Source organism: Drosophila subpulchrella, chromosome X (genome assembly GCF_014743375.2).
Source record: "Drosophila subpulchrella strain 33 F10 #4 breed RU33 chromosome X, RU_Dsub_v1.1 Primary Assembly, whole genome shotgun sequence".
In the NCBI taxonomy this organism is placed as follows: Eukaryota; Metazoa; Arthropoda; class Insecta; order Diptera; family Drosophilidae; genus Drosophila; species Drosophila subpulchrella.
In genome coordinates this window covers 16,602,762-16,622,089 of record NC_050613.1, presented here as the reverse complement: position 1 = coordinate 16,622,089, position 19,328 = coordinate 16,602,762, and the positions used below count along the sequence as shown (strand labels likewise).

The 19,328-nt window shown below is 37.4% G+C and overlaps 4 protein-coding genes across 8 annotated transcripts; 2 read left to right on the top strand and 2 right to left on the bottom strand.

Moving 5' to 3' along the window:
* Positions 1-346: 346 nt before the first annotated feature.
* Positions 347-967, bottom strand: LOC119557973. Its single transcript, XM_037871040.1, has 2 exons — positions 629-967; positions 347-571 (listed from the first exon to the last, which is right to left on the bottom strand). The coding sequence occupies exons 1-2, from the start codon at positions 896-898 to the stop codon at positions 365-367; spliced, it is 477 nt and encodes a 158-aa protein (XP_037726968.1). The 5' UTR covers positions 899-967; the 3' UTR covers positions 347-364.
* A 950-nt stretch (positions 968-1,917) lies between these two features.
* LOC119557566 (protein tramtrack, beta isoform) lies at positions 1,918-5,501 on the bottom strand. The gene is made up of 3 exons (XM_037870350.1): positions 4,973-5,501; positions 3,147-4,033; positions 1,918-3,032 (listed from the first exon to the last, which is right to left on the bottom strand). Exons 2-3 carry the CDS (start codon positions 3,953-3,955, stop codon positions 2,351-2,353), a joined length of 1,491 nt encoding a protein of 496 aa, XP_037726278.1. The 5' UTR covers positions 3,956-4,033; positions 4,973-5,501; the 3' UTR covers positions 1,918-2,350.
* An 861-nt stretch (positions 5,502-6,362) lies between these two features.
* Positions 6,363-12,069, top strand: LOC119557213 (stromal interaction molecule homolog). 3 transcript variants are annotated; one of them, XM_037869870.1, is made up of 8 exons: positions 6,363-6,455; positions 7,610-8,074; positions 8,998-9,161; positions 10,109-10,341; positions 10,601-10,716; positions 10,858-11,030; positions 11,093-11,684; positions 11,761-12,069. In XM_037869870.1, the coding sequence occupies exons 2-8, from the start codon at positions 7,744-7,746 to the stop codon at positions 11,850-11,852; spliced, it is 1,701 nt and encodes a 566-aa protein (XP_037725798.1). In that variant the 5' UTR covers positions 6,363-6,455; positions 7,610-7,743; the 3' UTR covers positions 11,853-12,069. The 3 variants fall into 3 exon arrangements, with proteins under 3 accessions (XP_037725798.1, XP_037725799.1, XP_037725796.1); XM_037869868.1 differs by lacking the exon at positions 6,363-6,455 and adding an exon at positions 6,480-6,631; XM_037869871.1 differs by lacking the exons at positions 6,363-6,455; positions 8,998-9,161; positions 10,109-10,341; ... (2 more) ...; positions 11,093-11,684; positions 11,761-12,069 and adding exons at positions 6,476-6,631; positions 8,440-8,465.
* Positions 12,070-13,413: 1,344 nt separating this feature from the next.
* On the top strand, positions 13,414-19,320 carry LOC119556564 (ran-binding protein 16). 3 transcript variants are annotated; one of them, XR_005219980.1, is made up of 18 exons: positions 13,414-13,654; positions 13,721-14,116; positions 14,180-14,409; positions 14,863-14,962; positions 15,023-15,238; positions 15,293-15,439; positions 15,503-16,182; positions 16,245-16,537; positions 16,730-16,883; positions 16,944-17,349; positions 17,408-17,546; positions 17,604-17,681; positions 17,740-17,801; positions 17,859-17,998; positions 18,059-18,178; positions 18,258-18,328; positions 18,403-18,490; positions 19,121-19,173. XR_005219980.1 is itself a non-coding variant. In XM_037868859.1 (18 exons), the coding sequence occupies exons 1-18, from the start codon at positions 13,652-13,654 to the stop codon at positions 19,232-19,234; spliced, it is 3,429 nt and encodes a 1,142-aa protein (XP_037724787.1). In that variant the 5' UTR covers positions 13,414-13,651; the 3' UTR covers positions 19,235-19,320. The 3 variants fall into 3 exon arrangements, 2 of the variants coding, with proteins under 2 accessions (XP_037724787.1, XP_037724788.1); XM_037868859.1 differs by having other exon boundaries at positions 18,411-18,490; positions 19,121-19,320; XM_037868860.1 differs by lacking the exon at positions 19,121-19,173 and having other exon boundaries at positions 18,403-18,531.
* Positions 19,321-19,328: the final 8 nt, after the last annotated feature.

The window sequence follows — 19,328 nt, the reverse complement described above, 5'->3', positions numbered from 1 at the left end:
TTTGTCTTAATTTCGGGGCTTGGCTTATGGGTTTACCAGAGGATTGGATAATATTTTGAGATTTATGCAAGAAGTATTCCCCGAAAGGTTACCATGAGATGACCACCACAATTTATAGATCTTATAAGTGATCTAAGCAGTAAGGTATAAAGTTATACAGTATAACTTAAGAGAAAATAGTAAGAACTGAAATCAAAATACGATCAGTAATATTCCCAACATTATACTAACCTGGATGGTTTTCTGTATGTTATGTATGGTATGTATGTACATATGTATGTTGTATTTGAATGGTATGGTGAGTGAACAAAGTGTTTTTTTGTTATATTTTTCAGACATTGCTGGGTAGATTGGTAATTTTGTTTTATTTCTCGGTTTGTTCCAGACTTTTATTATATTGTGTTTCGGTGACCATAACGCCGTCCATGTCCACAAACCGCGTGTGCGTTCCTGCGGCAATAAATCGCTTGGCAGCCTTAATATCCAGTCTTGGAGCCGCCAGAGATGCGTCTATTTCCCTATCGCGGGCAAGCATTTCCTTGGCGCGCCCCAAATCGTGCATCACACCATGCTGAATTGGAAATATATGATGTGTTATATTATAATGTATTATAGTATAATATATTACCTTTGCGACATCCACACCCTGCAGTTTCAGGTGTATCCAAAACAGAGTGCTGGTCAAATAAGCCAAGTAACTATCCAGTTTAATTTGGTCGTTGGTGCTCAATGTGCGTCCTGCCTGTATCGCAAGTGCCTTTTGCAGGTCGGATTCCAGAACTTCAATGCTGCTGTAGAAGTTCCTCAATGTTGCCTGTATATTTTTGTCATCTTGCAGGCTTTTGTCCAGGTAGGAGTCACACGGCAACCCCTTTTCAACAGTGTTTCCTTGAGACATTCTAAAAAATGAATATAAATCGTGTGCGAATATTTACATCTAGCCTTGAAGTGTGACCGCAGCGTGACCGTGAAAATATACCAAACTGGCGCCGAAAACAGTTCTATAATTTGATCATATTAAGTCCTGTTTACACTTACAGCGTTCGCATCAGACAACCAGTGGATCTTAACGACTTATGATGCGTTTACACTAGTGTCGAATTATGGAGTTTGCAATTTAGAAGAAGTTCCTTTGTTTTATTTGCGAAAAGCTTTTCTTAACAAAACTGATAGATGGGCGGGAAATTCGACGAAGGGAGTAAATATATACTGAACGTTGTAAGCAAACCAGCCGAGATATAAACAATTTCTAAGAATAATAAACCATCGTAATGAAATCCAAACAAAACTCTGCTGATTGGAAGTAAATATGAAATTCTTAGTAACCAAATCGCATGCACGAAGACAAAACTTTCCATTGTTGGCAACAAAATGTAAGCAAATCAAAAGTTTATAAACGGTTAAATAATTTGATCTTTAGCTTACTACTCAGATTGATCTTTTCACTATCTGTACATTAAATTTCTTACAAAAAAAAGATCAAAATATTTTTTCATTCTCTGCCGCCTTAAAAACTAGGTGAAAATGCCATACATCATTTTATTGGTACTTTGAATGCATTAAAATTTTTATTGCCAAGCCTTCTCGTACACAGTACTCATGCATTTAATACTATTTTCACAACGGCTATTGTAGTAGCGTATTACTTGAAGATATGGCCCAAAATTGTTGACACGATTGCAATGAAATGACCATATATCTACGCTCCGAATGAGTCTGAACAAGAATATATATACTTAATAGGATCGGAGATGTCTCCTTCTCTGCTTTACAAATAACTCTCTGAAAGTATACATAATGGTTTTCACATTTTGGGGTATTTGGCCAATAATACCACACAATATAATATATCCTTTGTCGTTAGCATTATGATTATGTCTTTTACGACCTTTGATTTTATTATGAATTGTCATTTTATATTTGCAATCACACAAAAACCTAGTAAAAGTTTCCAGGTTGATTTTATTAATAATTATCTTATTAACAATACAGTAATTTCTTAGAGTACTGGGGCGACAATAAACAGATTTTAGATTTTTACGCAAGTTTTAGTCATAGTCCTTGATAGAATACGTCTACTGTTAATATTTGTGTAATTTTTGAAATATCTTGATGATGAATAAATGGGTTGAACAGTGAGTACAATCAACCAAGGATGAAACTTAACTTGAAAGCGTATTAAAACAAATCTAAGAATAAATTGTATTTTGTTGACTATGTTATGACTAAAGATCCCACACGAGCCGATGCGTACCCCGAAATTAAAAAAAAAGTAAGCAGCAACTGCTTGGAAATCGCACTCTATTAATCTTTGCCCCACTAGTACAATACAGGTTCGCAAACAGCGTGGTTAGATCATGTGCAGCTTTTGATCGTTGAGCTTGAATGCCGCCGCCGCATCGCTGTGGAGGTGAAAAGGCACGATATCCGCTGCCGAGGCCATGTCAAACGATGGTGACATCGAGGTGGCCGTTGCAGTTGCCGGACTATTGCTGCCACTGGTGTTTGCGATGCCCGCCTTTAGCTGCAGGCTGTCCAAGGACATTTGCTGAGATTGGGAATGAGGATGAGGGTGAGGAGTTACGCTCGCAGGGACGGTTGAAAGTTTTCCTGAGTTTGTTGTGATTATTATGTTGCCGGCATGGGAAGCACCACGTCCACGTTTCCGCTTCGGAAGTATTCCCTTGCGCGCCATATAGAAGCGAATGGTCGAGACAGGAATATTGAACATATTGCTGACAGTTTGGAATGTCTCGCCCTTCGAAACACATTTGGCCGCTTGTGCTAGAGACGCCTCTGAGCGTCGAACGCGCTTATATGAAGTATATCCGTCGATCGAATTGTGGCTCAGTCCGCCGGAAGTGTTGGCCGATGTGTCGAGATCAGTGTCCAGGCTGACGGACAGACCGGAGCCGCAGGCCATGCCGGCGGCAAAGCTGCTGTCATTGTTTTCATCGTGAGCGGCCACATAGTTGTGGTCGTCCTCAATATTCGAGTCCAAATAGTGCTGGTGCTGCAGCTGCATTTGAATCCTGTTATAAAAGCGAAAGCTTACTTTAGTGGTGCAAAGTTATGGCGGACCCATCAAACAAAATAACAAATAAGAAATGAAACCTTTGATAACAAAGTACAGGTCGGCTACAAACCTCGACTGCTGAAGGGCTAACTGAGCATTCATTTTGTTGTCCTCGAAGTGATCCCCGTAGGCACTCCAATTGTTGGACACCTCATCGCCGGAATCATCCTCGGTCGGGGCATTCGAGTGGCTGCCCAGGACAATCGCAGAGGTGGCCTTTGATGACTGCTGCTGCAGTGCATTACTGCCGTTTATATGAGGTCGTTGCTGACGGGCGTCCTGATTTTGGCGCTTCAATACTGTCGGTTGTTGTTGTGTCTGCTGGTGCTGCTGTTGCTGCTGGTTAACTGGAAACGGTGGAGCGGAGGAGGTGGTTATCGTTGAGGTGGTTGAATTGGTGGCTGCATCATCCGTCTCCGTGCTGTCCACATGCTTAATGCCTCGCGGTGTGGATGCAATTGGATCCTTGAGCGCGTCGAGACTCGCCTGATGGAGCTGCTTGTAGTTTATCGTCGCCTCGGAACCGTATAGTCCGCGAATCTGTAGTTGTTCGGCACAACGCAGTAACTGACCAAGACCGGCTTGCGTGACATTGACCTCTCCCTTGTACATGAAGTCCACCAGCGCCTGGATCTCCCATAGCTTGATCTCACGGGGCAATATGATGACTGGATGCTTGCAGGGATGCTCCGCCAGTATCGCCTCAAAGTAGGTGGAGCATGCGGCCAGAACCAGGCGATGGCAGTGCACCTGGGTGCCCTCGCAGGCCAGGGTTACGTCCACGAATCTCTGCCCCGCCAAAAGCTGGGGAAACGCGGCCCCAATGCTTCCCAAATGGCTGTTCCAGCGTACACAAAATTCCTGGGTAACGCCACTCATCGTACTCGAATTAGTTGGCGCCTTTACTGTGCACGTTTGTTCACAAAACTATCTCTCATTTAAAGATCCTTGAATATCCTGCAGTGAATAATATACATTTGTTTTTCAAAACGTTTTCCAATGCAATATTTCAATACGAATTAAGGAATATAAAGTACGGGCTTTCTATAATTATATCCTAGGGGATCCTATAGTTGGTCAAGATAAATAAATTTACTTCACAGGATAGAAAACTTTTCATGCTATTTTTATAAATCACAAAATCGTCCGATTTTTACCAATATGAAAAATGTAACATTTTTTAGATTCATGTTTTTCAGCTACATATATAATATTGGTGTCAGACTTTGGTCAGAATATTGTTTTAAAATGTAAGTTATATCTAATTCTAACGATTCAGGTTTAATTTCCATCAAAAGACTAAAGATATTTATAAGCAATTCTTGAATATGTCATCCTGCAATAGGAAGCTTGTAATATTTAGTATTTATATGAAAAGCATAATTCCAAGTTTGGATGAAAGTCGAAATATCAGAATATCAAACTTTTCTTTTAATTTACTGATGATATGATAATATCATGTGAATGTGAGATAACCATTAATTATACAACGGATTTTAATATGTGCATTTTCAGTATCCCTTTGATTTGTTTGCATAAAAGTTACGGTACTTTCAAGTGTCAAATGTCAATGTTTCCTTTTTAGCTGTTTACCACTGTATATACACACAAACACACACCCAAACGCATACACACAGGTGTATGTGCCCGTGTACATGCGATTATTATGCGAGTAAATAATATCCTACGTAGAATTTGCAGGAAGCATGCGAATTTTCGCATGCCAAGCATTTAGCTACCCACATACACACATAAACGTTCGCATAAATACACACATCCACTGGCAATTTGCACAATTGGAAATGCTTTGATTTCTGCTCCTTCTATATTTAGTAATAAGGATGTAAACATTCGGATGTACGCGTTATGTGTACATATATTCCTGCGAATACATACCTGTTTGGCCAAGGAATCGGAACGGATTTAGCTGCTCTTTTGGGTTTTGACTTATTCGCTATGTAACACAATGGATATACATAGATGGCGTGAAACGAGAGTTTTATGTTAGGACCGTGGTGTCCTGTGCGCGTGAGCTATGTATCAATGTATCAGCTCCAGAGACTTGTTTAAAAATACACTATTTCCGCACCGAATATGTCACAACACACACAAATCTGTACATTATAGGGCCTTAACAATGGTATCTACTCTAATTCGCCATCGGGTATTGGGTATCCCATTCAAATGCTTACTTTAGAAATGTTTATTTTAACCAAAAATGCTGCATGCGCGCGTTTTTATATATTTTTCTTTCGATGTTTGTCTCGTTTGTTTAGTCTTCACATACTATCAACATATAAATGCCAATTACATGTGCCAATTCGGTTTTCTCCTAATGCTATCGAATATTCGCCCTTTCTAACGTTGCTCACGAATTACATGTAAATTATTAAATTAATATTGTCTTTCGCGCTGACAACTTCTGTAGCAATCAATTGTTATTTAAACTACGCGTTAGGCAATAGTTGGTGACATTTGTCACGGACTCAGAAACGCGCTTGTGAGTCAATGCATGTTTCCCACTGCGCTGATGCAAACACTTTATTTGGATATTTAACGGCTAAATGTTGCTATTAATTTGAAGTTTCTGTATATTTATTGAAAATAAATTACAAATATTCAAATGGCTGTCCAAACTAAAGAAGCCATGAAATCATTTATCGATGTTATTTGTTGTTTTTGATATATTATTATCGTAATTTAAAAAACTTGCTTAGAAATTGAATATTTAACATATCCTTACTTGCATTATATTTATATATATTTTTTACATCATTCCATAATTCCAATAGTTCCCTGGGTGAGACTGGGATATTATACTGTGCAATAGATTGTGCGCAGTGCGAATCATAACTTCATATGTTTCAAAAATCCCAACTATTCCTTTAATTATTCTCTTTAAATCACCCAAAGCGCTATTTAGTTAGGAAAAAAACTCTCCAAAAACTTCGTTTCCAATTCTTACGTTCTTCAATCAAATTTAAACAGTCTATTTTAAAATTTTGTAAAGCTTTTTCTGACTTTATGATCCTACTAGTGCAAGATTAAATTGCTTTTAGTATTCTTGCCGGAATTAAATGTATTTGAACCACAACGAATAAGCTTTTGAATGAAGAGTGATGAAAACCGGCGCTATGAAATAGTGGAAACATTGCTTTTAACCTGCATTCACTGAACTCGCGCAAATAGTTTGATTTCAAATCTTGTTCATTAGTTCAGTTTTATACCATCGTTGAAAGAATATTTTATGTCCAAAATTATGTTTTAATTAGTATTACATTATTGGCCCGAAATGATTTTCCAATTTGAAAAGTGATGATTGTATTTTGGCCGTTCAGTAGACTGGTCACATCGTTCGACTGAGGAATTTTATTTTAGTGTGAGTGCTTTTATTTTTATTTGAGGTCTAAAAAAAACTTATGGAAGTTTACCACTGGGCATCCACATATGTGTGGTTATTAAGTGTTTAGCAATGGCATTGTAAATTGTGCACTCATAACGCAGCCGAAACCAACCGAACACCATTGTATTTCGCAGTTTTCTACGTTCTTGGAAGTAAACAAATGTTGATGCCTTCCGAAACTTACATATGTACACTCGTATATAGTATCAATGTCTAATATTAAAAATATTAACAAAAAAAAAAACAAAAAAACAGTTATACAGTAAGCTTTGCCCATGATTTAAAGTCGATTTCTCAGCTGCCATGTAAATGTACCGTTATGTGTTGAGTGTATTACGATCACTGCACGATTGTTCTATGTTTTACGCATTTATTTCCTTCTAATTACAAATCAGAAACGATCTTTAGTGTATTGCAATTACACAGATGTAAATCGCATATTTATTCGACATGATACAATGGATCACAGCCCTGAGCTATCGAAAAGGTTTTATAAAGCACTTACAGCTATACTTACACTTGTTAACAAAAAAAAAGCAACCGAATTTTCAAATAACTACCCAAATTTTTATCTTGGCGAGCCAGAAATCTCTTTATTCTATTACTCATACACTTTTCGCCATAATTTGTTTTTCTAAGCAAATATTCGCTCAGCGGTTATCTTATAATAACCCTAAAGCTGAATCTCATCGACAAATAACAGCCTCATAAGTCTTGCGCCCAGTAAATCTCTATTTATTGGCGTATGCAATAATACTTTTGCACACAGTTGGCTTTGCCTGGTTATTTAATCAATTTTATTCACGTACTATATCACTATGGAATCTAAGAGAACTTTATTTTAGGGTACAAATCACAAGATCTGCGTAGGAAGAAGGTTCCAATACTAGAATACTATACGAACAGTCTCTCTATCGTATTCAGAACCTTTAAAAATCCGATTTGAACCAGAAATGTATGCCTAATAACCCGATACTGCTCAATAATACACTTATTTCCATCTGTTATGACCCTAGCATGCATATTCTTTATTATTATTGTACACGTTTTGAGAAGGTTCTCGCTATTTCCCTTTAAATCTATAAAATCTGACTTCATATTTCTAATATTTCATTAATATCCCATTTCAGGCTATCATCTGTTAAAACTATGATTTGCACGACCAACAAATGTGAACTGTTGACTTAGAGAACCCGAACCGATTGCTGATTATAAGGAGACGTCTGCGATAATTTACTTAAAAGAAGTCCGCACATTTACAAAAATGCGAAAGAATACTATTTGGAACTATTCTTTCATATTCATATGCTGTGTGCTGAAGAGCATAAGTTCGCAAGATCATGGGACACACACAGTTTCGGTCGTTTCGAATCGATATAACACGCAACATCAGTATAAGCAAAATCCCAATGTGGCCTCGCGTCACTCATCCCATGAGGCTGGTCACAATTCCCAGCCGGAACATGTGACCCATATCGCGGCATCGCATGCCGGAAGCGGAGGAGAGCACTCCACTCACCTTGAGCAAAATCTGCATAGGAGCTCATACAATCTCCTAAGCGAGGCTATGTCCCAGGCTGTCAGTAATGAATTTAGTAAGTGCCATGTGAACACCATTCTGCTTGTAATCAGATTATATTCCCCTTACCAAAAACAAGTTATTACTAACACATACTAGGCTAATGCATAAGTTTAGGTTTAAATTTAACAATTGAGACACCAACAAATTGTATTGATAAATAGCCTTTCTATTAATCCCAATATGAGCACGATTTTAAACTAAGATTTACATACCCTTGCTGAGGGATTCTTAGCAGTAAGCAGTATTATAGAGTACATGGATAAAATAGATATAAGCATGTCCGTATGTTTGTCTGTCCGTCCGTTTCTAAGCAAACTAGTATTTCAGTTTTGAAGGCAGACGGATGAAACTTTAACAATAGTCTTCTTTCTATTGCAGGTAGAATATAAGTCCGAACGGCTGGGATCGGACGACTATATCATATAGCTGCTATAGGAACGATCGCACAATTTATAGGACAATCTGGCCAAATTGGTAAAACCTTGCTGTTTTTAAATTTAAATTTTATAGTCGTTTAATTTGATTTCAGTAATTTTTTTTAAATTTAAATGAGAAATTGGCACTCCTTTTGTTTTATACTAAATATGACGACATTCATTCCGATGATTTCAGTAAAACGTTTTAGTTTTTTTTCAACGGACGTCTATAGCACAAAAACAGGGGTTTTTAGGAGACTTAACACTGTATTTAAATTTAGAAACTATCTTTAAGGACACAAATATATTTCTTTATGACTGCAAGGGTATGTAAACTTTGGCTTGCCGAAGTTAGCTTCCTTTATTATGGTTTTTCTTTAAAATATACCACTACTAGCTATCATCTTTAGGTCCTATGTTTATAAATGTATGTATTATATTTTCGTTTTTATCTTATTTAAACTAGATAATTTAGTTTTTATTTTTTGTATGATATCATTAACCCATCTATTTTTAATAGGTTCCATGGGTAGCGGTTCGGCAGATGGGGCATGTGCTGCTGACGATTTTGACTGCTATAGTGGAAGTGTTCAGGATCGTTTCGGCATGGAGGCTATTGCAAGCTTACATCGCCAACTGGATGATGATGATAATGGAAACATCGATTTGAGCGAATCCGATGACGTATGTTATAATGCCTTTTGTTCTTAAAGTACAAAGTATATCAAAATCACGTTTTCATGACTAGAAACTATAATCGCAGTTCGTTAAGCCGACACAAATTATACCCGATTCATGTGCTAGAAATAGAAATTTCATCATACAGAACCGGATTAGAGTATTAAAGTTTATAGCAAAGTCATTTGACACGCATCTTTACCAATTGGCTATTGCCTTATCCAAATGCTCACTCCTTTTCTGGACCATTTGACCTCAAAACAAATAATCATCTCCTTTTGTCCATAAAAGTTCGATTTTCAATCGGTTAATTTTGTTGATTTGATGTAAATAATTTCTATTTTAAAAGATAATTTTTTAAGATTAAAAATATAGTCTATATAGGTTTTTTGTTTAGAATTTTATCAGTTTTTTTTTACATTTATCAGATGCATTTATATTCTTTTTGACGGTTTTGGATAAATATTTTTGTTTGTTTTTTTTTTTAAATGTGACGACTATGCTAAAGATGCAATAAAGAATATGTTTATAAAGATATTGGCCTTTATAATTTGTATTATATCTGCAGGGATATACAAAACTCGGCTTGCCGAATAAAGCTTCCTCTCTTGTTACCCAAAGTTCATACTACAACAATTGTTTAAAATATTTTAAAAGGGTTTTTGATCTAAGAATATTGATTACAGTACCGATCACCAAATAATATTCTTAAAATAAAATCAGTTATCACCTTACTTATTATTCCTATCATGCCAGATCTTAAGTTTAAAATATTTTAATCGCGAAATAAGCTTACAGCTTTTGAGGGTGCTATTTTTTATTAGTTCCCCGGCCAATCCCTATTGGTCGCTAATGTAGGTCACTCTTTATTATTTCATTGTTCATCATTAATTTCAAACTATCAAAACTTCATTGCCTTATTTATTTTCTCATTTTTAAACGTATTTTTACAGTTTTTACGGGAGGAATTGAAGTACGACTCAGGTTATGAAAAACGGCAGAAAGCATTTCACTTCAATGACGATATGCATATATCGGTCAAAGAACTGTGGGAGGCTTGGCTGAGATCAGAGGTGCATAATTGGACCATCGAACAGACCACAGATTGGTTGGCACAATCTGTTCAGCTGCCCCAATATGTTGATCTGTTTAAATTACATAAGGTTACTGGAGCTGCTTTGCCAAGGTACGCTATAAATCATTTTTGGTTTAAACACTATAAAAATTCAATTATCTCATCTTTAAAAGGTGTTCATCATAGCCCATAATTTTTAGGTTTTTATTTTTTAGAAACTACAAAAGTTTTTTAAGCCAAGAAAGGAAGCTAACTTTGGCTAGCCAAGGTTTAAAAACTATTGCTTAACTTTTAACTATTCTTAGGTTTCCAATTACATTGGATTGAGCTGTAAAATTCAACGATTTTTTAATTATGTTCTGCTTTTTAGGTTGGCTGTGAATAATCTTCAGTATGTGGGCAATGTACTTGGAATCAAAGACCCTATACATAAGCAAAAAATCTCATTAAAGGCAATGGACGTTGTACTTTTTGGACCACCGAGAGGTAAGCTTTACAATCTATTAGTTAAATATTTCTGGTCCTAAAATATATGTTCTGAAAATGTATCAAAGAGAAATAATTTAATTTAAAGATGACTTTAATATTAAAGTTAAAATATATTGAATTACATTTATCATTTAATAGAAACTGGCACCCGTTGGAAGGACTACATATTGGTTACCTTGTTGCTAAGCGCTATTATTGGATGTTGGTACGCCTACCAGCAAAATAAGAATGCCAAACGCCATCTGCGCCGCATGGCCCAAGATATGGAAGGATTGCAGAGAGCTGAACAAAGTCTACAGGAGATGCAGAAGGTTTGCTTTTAATTTAGGTTCTAAAAAAATGTAAATATTTAATATTTTTATGAATTTTATAGGAACTAGAAAGAGCCAGAATGGAGCAGGAAAATGTGGCAACTGAGAAAATGGATTTGGAGCGGCGTCTCAAAGAGGCCCCCACACTCAGTTCTTCAAACTCGGATTTGGAAGTGCAGCAGCTTAAAAAGGAGATCGAGATGTTGCGCAATGAGTTGTCTCGTGCCGAATTCGAGTTAGTTGACAACTGCTGGGCACCACCACCTCAGCTTCAATCGTGGCTGCAATACACCTATGAACTAGAGAGTAAGAATCATCAGAAGAAACGCACATCGGCTGAGAAGCAACTTCAGTCGGCCAGAGAGGCTTGCGAGAAATTGCGGAAGAAGCGATCAAGTTTGGTGGGAGCGTTCGTTTCCACCCACGGCAAGAGTATTGATGATGTCGATCGATCCATTGTTGAGGCACGAAATGCCCTTGGAGATGTGACAAATGAGTTGCAAGAACGGCTTCATCGCTGGAAGCAAATCGAGACGTGCCTTGGCTTAAACATTGTTAATAACAATGGACTGTCGTACTTGGAGAATGTTCTATATGGCCGAAATGGAGGCTTACAAAGTTCCATGGGCGTGAGCTCAACAAAGGGGTCTAGAAGTGCGTATACGCTAACATTATATTATGCATATTATTGAATAGAATCTCATAAATATTCGTTATCTTCCATTGACAGCACGTATTACCAACAGCACCGAAGACTTGGACGATGAGTCTATACAAGGTAAGATGAATTTTGAGAACTTTTCGCTGCTTGCCACGGAATAAGGCTTGTGCGCTCAGTCTGTGAGGACAATAAAACCCAGCTCTTCAGTAAAAAGCATACTACTTGACGAACTAAATAAAACATAAAACCGCTTATTGAACCCTGAATGAAATCTGTTTTACATTAAGATGCTGTATTAATGAAGGTCATATAACATTATGTGTGTATGATATTTTAATCTTTATATTTGTAATATATCCATTTTATTTTTGATGTATACACAATGTCATCTACTTAAATATTTGTCTAAAACAACGAATACTATAAAACCAAACAGAGTTTTGTACGTAACAATGAACTTATTAATGGTGGTCCACTTAGTGGCAGATTATTTAAATAAACAAATAAAGTATTGATGGGGCCAGTTATGATTTGGTTATCGAGATTTGGAGACGGGTGGTCCTTCGAGTTGGATTTGGCACGCTTCTCGCAAAGGTAAATATGAATTTAAAAGGTTAATACACCGGTTCGTAAAGCCTGGCTTGGCTGAAGGTTTTACATAACAAACAATATCAGATCAGCAGGCCTTTCTAAGCTTTCAGATCTCCGTCATCGATAATAATTTATTCACGGGTGCTAATTGATTGGCTGAGTACATACCCCACCACATTAATAAGACGGGGGAGGACATAGAAATCTTTTCGGGTGCAATTCTTTCGTACACCAATAAATCTCGGTGAGATTCGATTAAAATAAATTTATGTCGATTATATTGCATGAGTCAGGTTCTCTTATTCGTTTCGGAATGACTTCATTACATCAGGAGATTATTTCCGTCTCTTTTCCACTTTTGTTATCTGTTTTTAAATGTTGTATATTATTCAATGTTTTTTTTTTTTGCAAATTTTTTTTTATATAAATAAATTTTATAACTTCAAATCTCATTTTTTATTTTAACATATAAGTAATTGCTTTCTAAAATATAAGAATAATAGTAAGGAATTGGCAAGAATTTTGTTAAAGTTGTGAAATAACGATTTCCACTTCAAGACATTGTGAAATACGATAATCTCACCTAGAACCACTCAGCGGAATGGTTGGGATTTTTCAAAGATGTGAAACTCTGTTTTTAATTTGAGCTTTTAGTCAAATTTTGATATTGATAGTGCAGGTTTTATTTTTGTGATTATAAAACTGACGGCCCCTTAATAGTTTTCAACTCATTGAACAGAACAAATTAAAAGCCTATTAAAATTTATTGAGCTTGTAAAAATGATCGAAAAATTCCGAATTTTCATAAGCTTGGAATATTTTCTAGAAGGGTACTTGGCTCTGCTACAAATTCTTTTCTTAATTTAAATAGGGCTTTTAAATTTGACGGAAAGAATTTTCGCCACATATATTTTTTTGCAAGCCCATGAATTTGTTTAGAACATAAGATTTAGTAATTTATATATAGATTTAGAATTTTAGTAATTATTTTACGCGGCGTCTCTTTTCATCAAGGGCATTTTTTGCGTAACGAATATTCGCAAATGCGATAATACCGCGTTCGCACTACTGCAGTTCAACAAGTGCGCGAATACCCCAACCATTCACACTTTGTTTGTTTTGGTCACACTTGCATGTTTAAGAAACGAAGTTGGCGTTTTGTTTTCATTCATGAATTTACCCAAAAGTTAGACATATCTCAGTCAGAGCAAAGCTACCGACAGCTCTATGACTATCATTTGTTTAAGCAAGTTATAATAAAGCCAAACTTTTCTTTTGCGGTTGATTCTAAGACTTAAAACAGGACTAAAAAGCGTTTCCAGAATTGACCAGATTGCTTTTGAAGCCAAGGCATCCGGCGTTCATCGTTATGGTATGTATTTCATGCGCGTTCCTAACAGAAAGTACGCAAATATAGGCGATTCCATGGTGCCCTCAGGATATACAACAACTGGAGGTACTGTGCAAGCAACTCTACGAAGCCACAGACATTAGCATTCGTGCGGAGGCGGAAAAGGCGCTGGTGACATTCGTAAACAGCCAGGATGCGCTGCCCAAGTGTCAGTTGCTATTGGACAGAGCCGATTCCAGCTACGCCCAGCTGCTGGCCGCCTCCACGCTCACCAAACTGATCCAGGGCCTCAGCCTCGAGCAGCGCATCGACATACGCAGCTATGCCCTCAACTACCTGGCTACGCGTTTCAACCTGCAGCACTTTGTTATCCAGGCACTGGTTACTTTACTGGCCAAGATCACCAAATTCGGCTGGTTCGACATGTACAAGGGGGAGCTAGTCTTTCAGAACCTCTTGGAGGATGTGAAAAAGTTCTTGCAGGTAGGGTTCTCTCTTTGGGTTACTGCAACGACCATCATTAATCATCCTGTCAACTCGTTTTAGGGCTCCACTGAGCACTGCACCATCGGTGTGCAAATTCTTTCGCAGCTGGTTTGCGAAATGAACTCCATTGTGGAGCTGGACGTCCACTTGTCGTTTTCGAAGAATCGAAAAATAGCCACTTCCTTTCGGGACCAGCAGCTCTATGAGGTCTTTTTGCTATCCTGCTCACTGCTGATCACGGCCCGCGACAATAGCAAAACCATTAATTTTATGGACGAATCGCAGCAAGCGTGAGTTAATTAAGCCAATTTTTTATTTCATGTCTTTAGTTTTTAAGAGTAATAATAAAGTATATGTATTTATATCTCTTACTTTTCATAATCTGCATAACAATGTATAATCTTAGCTATAGAACACTTGCTATAAATGTAATTATAATAGATTGTAAGTTAACTATGATCTTATTTTAATTCCTAGGATTAGTTTTCAAGAGTTATTAGTTTGGCATTATAAAGTATATGTATATATAGATCTCACCTTTCGTAATCTCTCCTAATCTTTCAAATATAAATTTAATTATAATATATTGTGAGTTAATAGTTTGACATAATAAGTATATGTTTACATATATAGTTCTTACCTTACTTTCATAATATGCATACAAAAGTATAATCTTATCTATAGGACAATTGTTATAAATGTAATGAAGTTAATAATTGTAAATATTTTGTTTTACCCCACAGGTTAATATCCCACGTGTTGCGTTTAACGAAAAATTGTCTTAGCTTTGACTTCATTGGCAGTTCTACAGATGAATCCGCAGACGATATGAACAATGTACAGGTATGTACGCAAATGCAACTAATTCATTTCGATTTACTATTAAATTGACCTTATACGTAGATACCCACAGCTTGGCGCCCTGCATTCTTAGATTCGAACACACTTAAACTTTTTTTTGCTTTATACCAAATTTTGCCCAATGGTTTAGCTAGCTACTCCATATCCTGCCTGGTACAAATGACATCTGTGCGTCGCTCTCTTTTTAGTAATTCTGAGAGAACGAAATTCCTTACACATTTGGTCGAAGGAGTGCGTGATATTTTGAACTCCCTGCACGTAAGTACATGAGAAATGATTCACAATATGCATTTCGTCAAGAATTTCTTTCAGGGCTTGAGTGATCCAGATAACTACCATGAATTCTGCCGCTTGTTGGCTCGCCTTAAGTCCAATTACCAGTTAGGCGAGCTAATAGCGGTCCCATGTTATCCCCAAGCCATTGAACTGATAGCAAAGTTTACTGTGCAGTCTCTGCATGTATGTATGACTTAGAGCTTTGGGATGTTGGTAAAAATACTAATAGCAATTCCTTACCCTTAGATGTGGCTTTTTGCACCGAATAGTGTACATTATTTACTCACATTATGGCAACGCATGGTTGCCTCTGTACCATATGTAAAGTCCCCGGATCCGCATTTGCTAGGCACATATACCCCGGAGGTTATCAAGGCGTACATTGACTCGCGCCTGGATGCGGTACCCGTGATTGTCCGAGACAATTTGGAGGACCCACTGGACGATCTCTGCATGGTGCAGCAGCAGCTGGAGCAATTGTCTGTTATAGAAAGGTGCGAGTATAACAAGACTTGTAGTCTTCTTGTTCAGCATTTTGACCAGAAGGCCCATGAGTACGAGAATCTTTTGCAGTCGCCCAACGCCAATCCCATAGACATCACCATACACGAGCTACAGCTCACGTGGTTGGTGTACATAATCGGGTCGGCCATAGTGGGTCGTCTTTCGGTAACGACAAGCGATGAGCATGACACCATGGACGCGGAGCTCGTGATAAGAGTTCTCCAGCTGATGAGCCTCACCGATGCTCGTTTGCCACAGGCTGGCTGTGAGAAACTGGAGCTTGCGATACTTAGTTTTCTGGACCAAGTCCGAAAAATGCACAGCAGTGAGCAGGCTCAAAAGGCAAATGTATACAAGAGACTTAACGAGGTGTTTGGACTGAGTGACGAGCAAATGCTTTTAAGTTTTATAAACCGTAAAATGTAAGTTGGATATTTTCAATTTAACTTACCATTGATCCTAATCATAATATTAACATTTTCAGTATTACAAACCTTAAGTTTTGGGGACGCTCTGAGCCGATTATCACCAAAACCCTTATGCTACTTTCCGATCTCTCTGTGCACTTTAACTCTGTGCGCAAACTTGCACGTCTCGAGGAAGTTCAATTCATGCTTACACATCACACGAGCGAGCATTTCCCATTCCTAGGAACCAATTCTACATTGAGTGAAATGAGATGTCGCACCATGTTTTACACTTCGTTGGGGCGTTTATTGATGTTCGATTTGGGCGAAGATGAAGAGAGATTTTATAAATTTTTGGAGCCTTTAACAAGTAACAAAAAATGATATAAATTGTATATACAATATATGAGGGTTCATGTCATAACGCTTAGTGTCAACGCTCGAGGGCACAATGCCACTTTTTGAGTGGGCGTTATGAAACTTTCAAAAGTGTTATGCACCCATATATATGCACCCAATTTATGATGACTAAATAATAATGCCCTTTCTATTTTCTATTTAGATCAATTCGAGTCCCTTGGTTCTGTGCTGATGGATACCAATATATTTCCTAACGATGAGGCTAAAAAGGCCACCATTGGCTTGGCTCGTGACCTTCGTGGCTTAGCTCTGCCGCTCAACGCTCGCATTCAATACACCATGCTCTTTGAATGGCTGTGCGTATAGATGTTGCTTTAATTTTGTGCTGTAAATAATAGTTTAATTATTACTTTCAGTTACTATGCGGACTACCTGCCCATACTGCTGCGCGCAATGGAACTATGGGCTCACGATCCTGCCGTCACGACACCAGTTCTTAAACTATTTGCCGAGCTGGTGCATTGCCGCACTCAGAGACTCGCAGGCAATGTGTCCAGCCCCATGGGCATTCTCCTGTTCCGCGAGGCTTCAAAACTTATTTGTATATACGGCAATCGCATTCTGCATCAGGATGTACCGCGCGACCGACTATACCCAATGAGACTTAAAGGAATTGCCATATGCTTCTTAATCTTAAAAAACTCACTTGGTGGAAATTATGTAAATTGTGGTGTGTTCAAACTGTACGGCGATGATACATTGGACAATGTACTGAATGTAATCGCAAAGCTAATACTCTCGATACAACAGAGCGATCTACTAGTGAGTAAACCTACTGTAAAAGGTATAACTACTTTTAAAACTACTTGACTACTTACAGGAATACCCAAAACTATCGACGGCCTATTACAACTTACTAAATTGCCTTTCACAAGATCATGTTTCTTATTTGGCTGCTTTGGAACCTGCTGCATTCGTTTACATTTTAAAAAGTCTCACTAAGGGACTGGCGGCATTAGGTGTGTTTAAAATATTAGACAAAGATTATAGCGACTGTAACCAAATTGTATTTTTAGACTCAGCCATTTACATTAGTTGCTGCACAATTTTGGACAGTATTGTTTCCTACATCTTTAAGCAGCTACAGATGAAAGGTAAATCAGAAAGTACATTAAGTTATAAGCATACCACTAATTCTGTAATTCTTTTTAGTTTCCACATTTCCAAACAAAAAGCTTCGTAGCTTAAACCAGGAAAATGCCCAATTTTTAAAGGTATGTATATGTATATCTATAATTTATAAGTTCTACATAAATATTTATTTTTATTAGGTTGTTGAAATGAATTCCGAGTTGCTTCAGAGTATGATGTCCTCGTTGTTGAACAACGTTTTGGCTGAGGACTGTCGAAACCAGTGGTCAATGTCACGACCATTGCTGGTTCTTATTTTACTCTACGAGGACTATTATCGGTACGATGATTTAATTAATTCCATAAATTACAGTCGGTTTATAACTGATCAATTTAACAGCTCCCTAAAAGATAGAATCATCTGCGGACAACCGATAGAGAAGCAACAGACGATGTCTCAATGGTTTGATGACCTTATGGTTGGCATTGAGCGAAATGTTTCCAGTAAAAACAAGGAAAAGTGAGTTTGGTTTTAGTTTACTATGGCAACAGTCGGTGTTACTAGCAATATTAATGAAAAATGTCTTTTGTTCTTATAGGTTCACCCAAAATCTGTCAACATTTCGACGCGATATGGTTAACTTGCCCAAATCAAATGCAAATTTAACAGGTGTGTAGTTTTACATGCTATTTGATTTGATCCGCTTTTAAACCTTACTTTGCCAACTCCAACTTATTTGTAAGTCACATAGGCGGTGGTGATCACTTTGCGACAAACGCACCTTCAACGGCGGATCAAAATTCAAACTCTGAGAACCAGTCCATGGTTCGGGTATGTGAAGCTATATTCATGTCTTAATTCAACACTGGTTTTCAGAATTAAATGAAGGAAAATCTTAAGACACGAAATTATGATTTTTTTTGGTGCAATTGGACTTTCTGAATATCCCATATTATTTTTATACCCGTTACTCGTAGAGAATGCAGATTCTAGAGATGTTGAGCCAATCCCATTGTTAATTTAAAAGTTATGAGTGACTAAGTTAAACAGGTTTTGGCATGGTCAGTAGTACCGCTACCGTCCGCTAGGTGCCGTCGTGCTGGCATCGGAATTTTACTTTATTTGAAATTAATAACAGAGTAATGGGTATCTGATAGTCGAGTCTCTCGACTATATCATTTCTTCTTGTTTTGTAGGGTAACGCTTTTTAACGCTTTTTCCCTGTTTTCGTTTATATTCCACTTTTTATCTCGAGTTCAAGCATATATTTTAGAGATTGGCAAGACAAAGGAATCTCGAAATAAAAAATTAAACCGGGGGGCAAACATTTGTATGTTTTTTCTTATTAAGAGAATCATATTTTTGGTTTCTGGATTAATTCCTTCTGTCAATTTTGTCAACTTTTGTGATGTATGTGAAATAAGCTCGAGTTCTGAATGTTAATTTTGAACTTTTGGTCAGCGTTTTCGTGTGATCGACCAATGTGCGACGGTGGATTCAAACCATGTGAGCCTGAGTCCTCGCCATATTAGAGCTAATGGAGAACTTGAGGACGAATGGTGGTTTTTCGAGTAAATTGGAGGAGCGGATTGGCAATGGATGCAGAATGATATAAATAGAATGGCTAGACTTAAGACTAGCTATAAGCGACTTGGAGTAGTAAACAGTA

What these genes read in the sequence shown, in the direction of transcription:
- LOC119557973 (XM_037871040.1), bottom strand. Translation starts at nt 898, where the DNA reads ATGTCTCAAGGAAACACTGTTGAAAAGGGGTTGCCGTGTGACTCCTAC. An exon ending in AGGGTGTGGATGTCGCAAAG is followed by an intron (nt 572 to 628) that starts GTAATATATTAT and finishes TTTCCAATTCAG; the next exon opens with CATGGTGTGATGCACGATTT.
- LOC119557566 (XM_037870350.1), bottom strand. Translation starts at nt 3,955, where the DNA reads ATGAGTGGCGTTACCCAGGAATTTTGTGTACGCTGGAACAGCCATTTG. An exon ending in TTAGCCCTTCAGCAGTCGAG is followed by an intron (nt 3,033 to 3,146) that starts GTTTGTAGCCGA and finishes CTTTTATAACAG; the next exon opens with GATTCAAATGCAGCTGCAGC.
- LOC119556564 (XM_037868859.1), top strand. An exon ending in ATGTGAAAAAGTTCTTGCAG is followed by an intron (nt 14,117 to 14,179) that starts GTAGGGTTCTCT and finishes AACTCGTTTTAG; the next exon opens with GGCTCCACTGAGCACTGCAC. An exon ending in TACAACAGAGCGATCTACTA is followed by an intron (nt 17,350 to 17,407) that starts GTGAGTAAACCT and finishes GACTACTTACAG; the next exon opens with GAATACCCAAAACTATCGAC.
- LOC119557213 (XM_037869870.1), top strand. Translation starts at nt 7,744, where the DNA reads ATGCGAAAGAATACTATTTGGAACTATTCTTTCATATTCATATGCTGT. An exon ending in ACTTTTTGGACCACCGAGAG is followed by an intron (nt 10,717 to 10,857) that starts GTAAGCTTTACA and finishes ATCATTTAATAG; the next exon opens with AAACTGGCACCCGTTGGAAG. An exon ending in CTCAACAAAGGGGTCTAGAA is followed by an intron (nt 11,685 to 11,760) that starts GTGCGTATACGC and finishes TTCCATTGACAG; the next exon opens with CACGTATTACCAACAGCACC.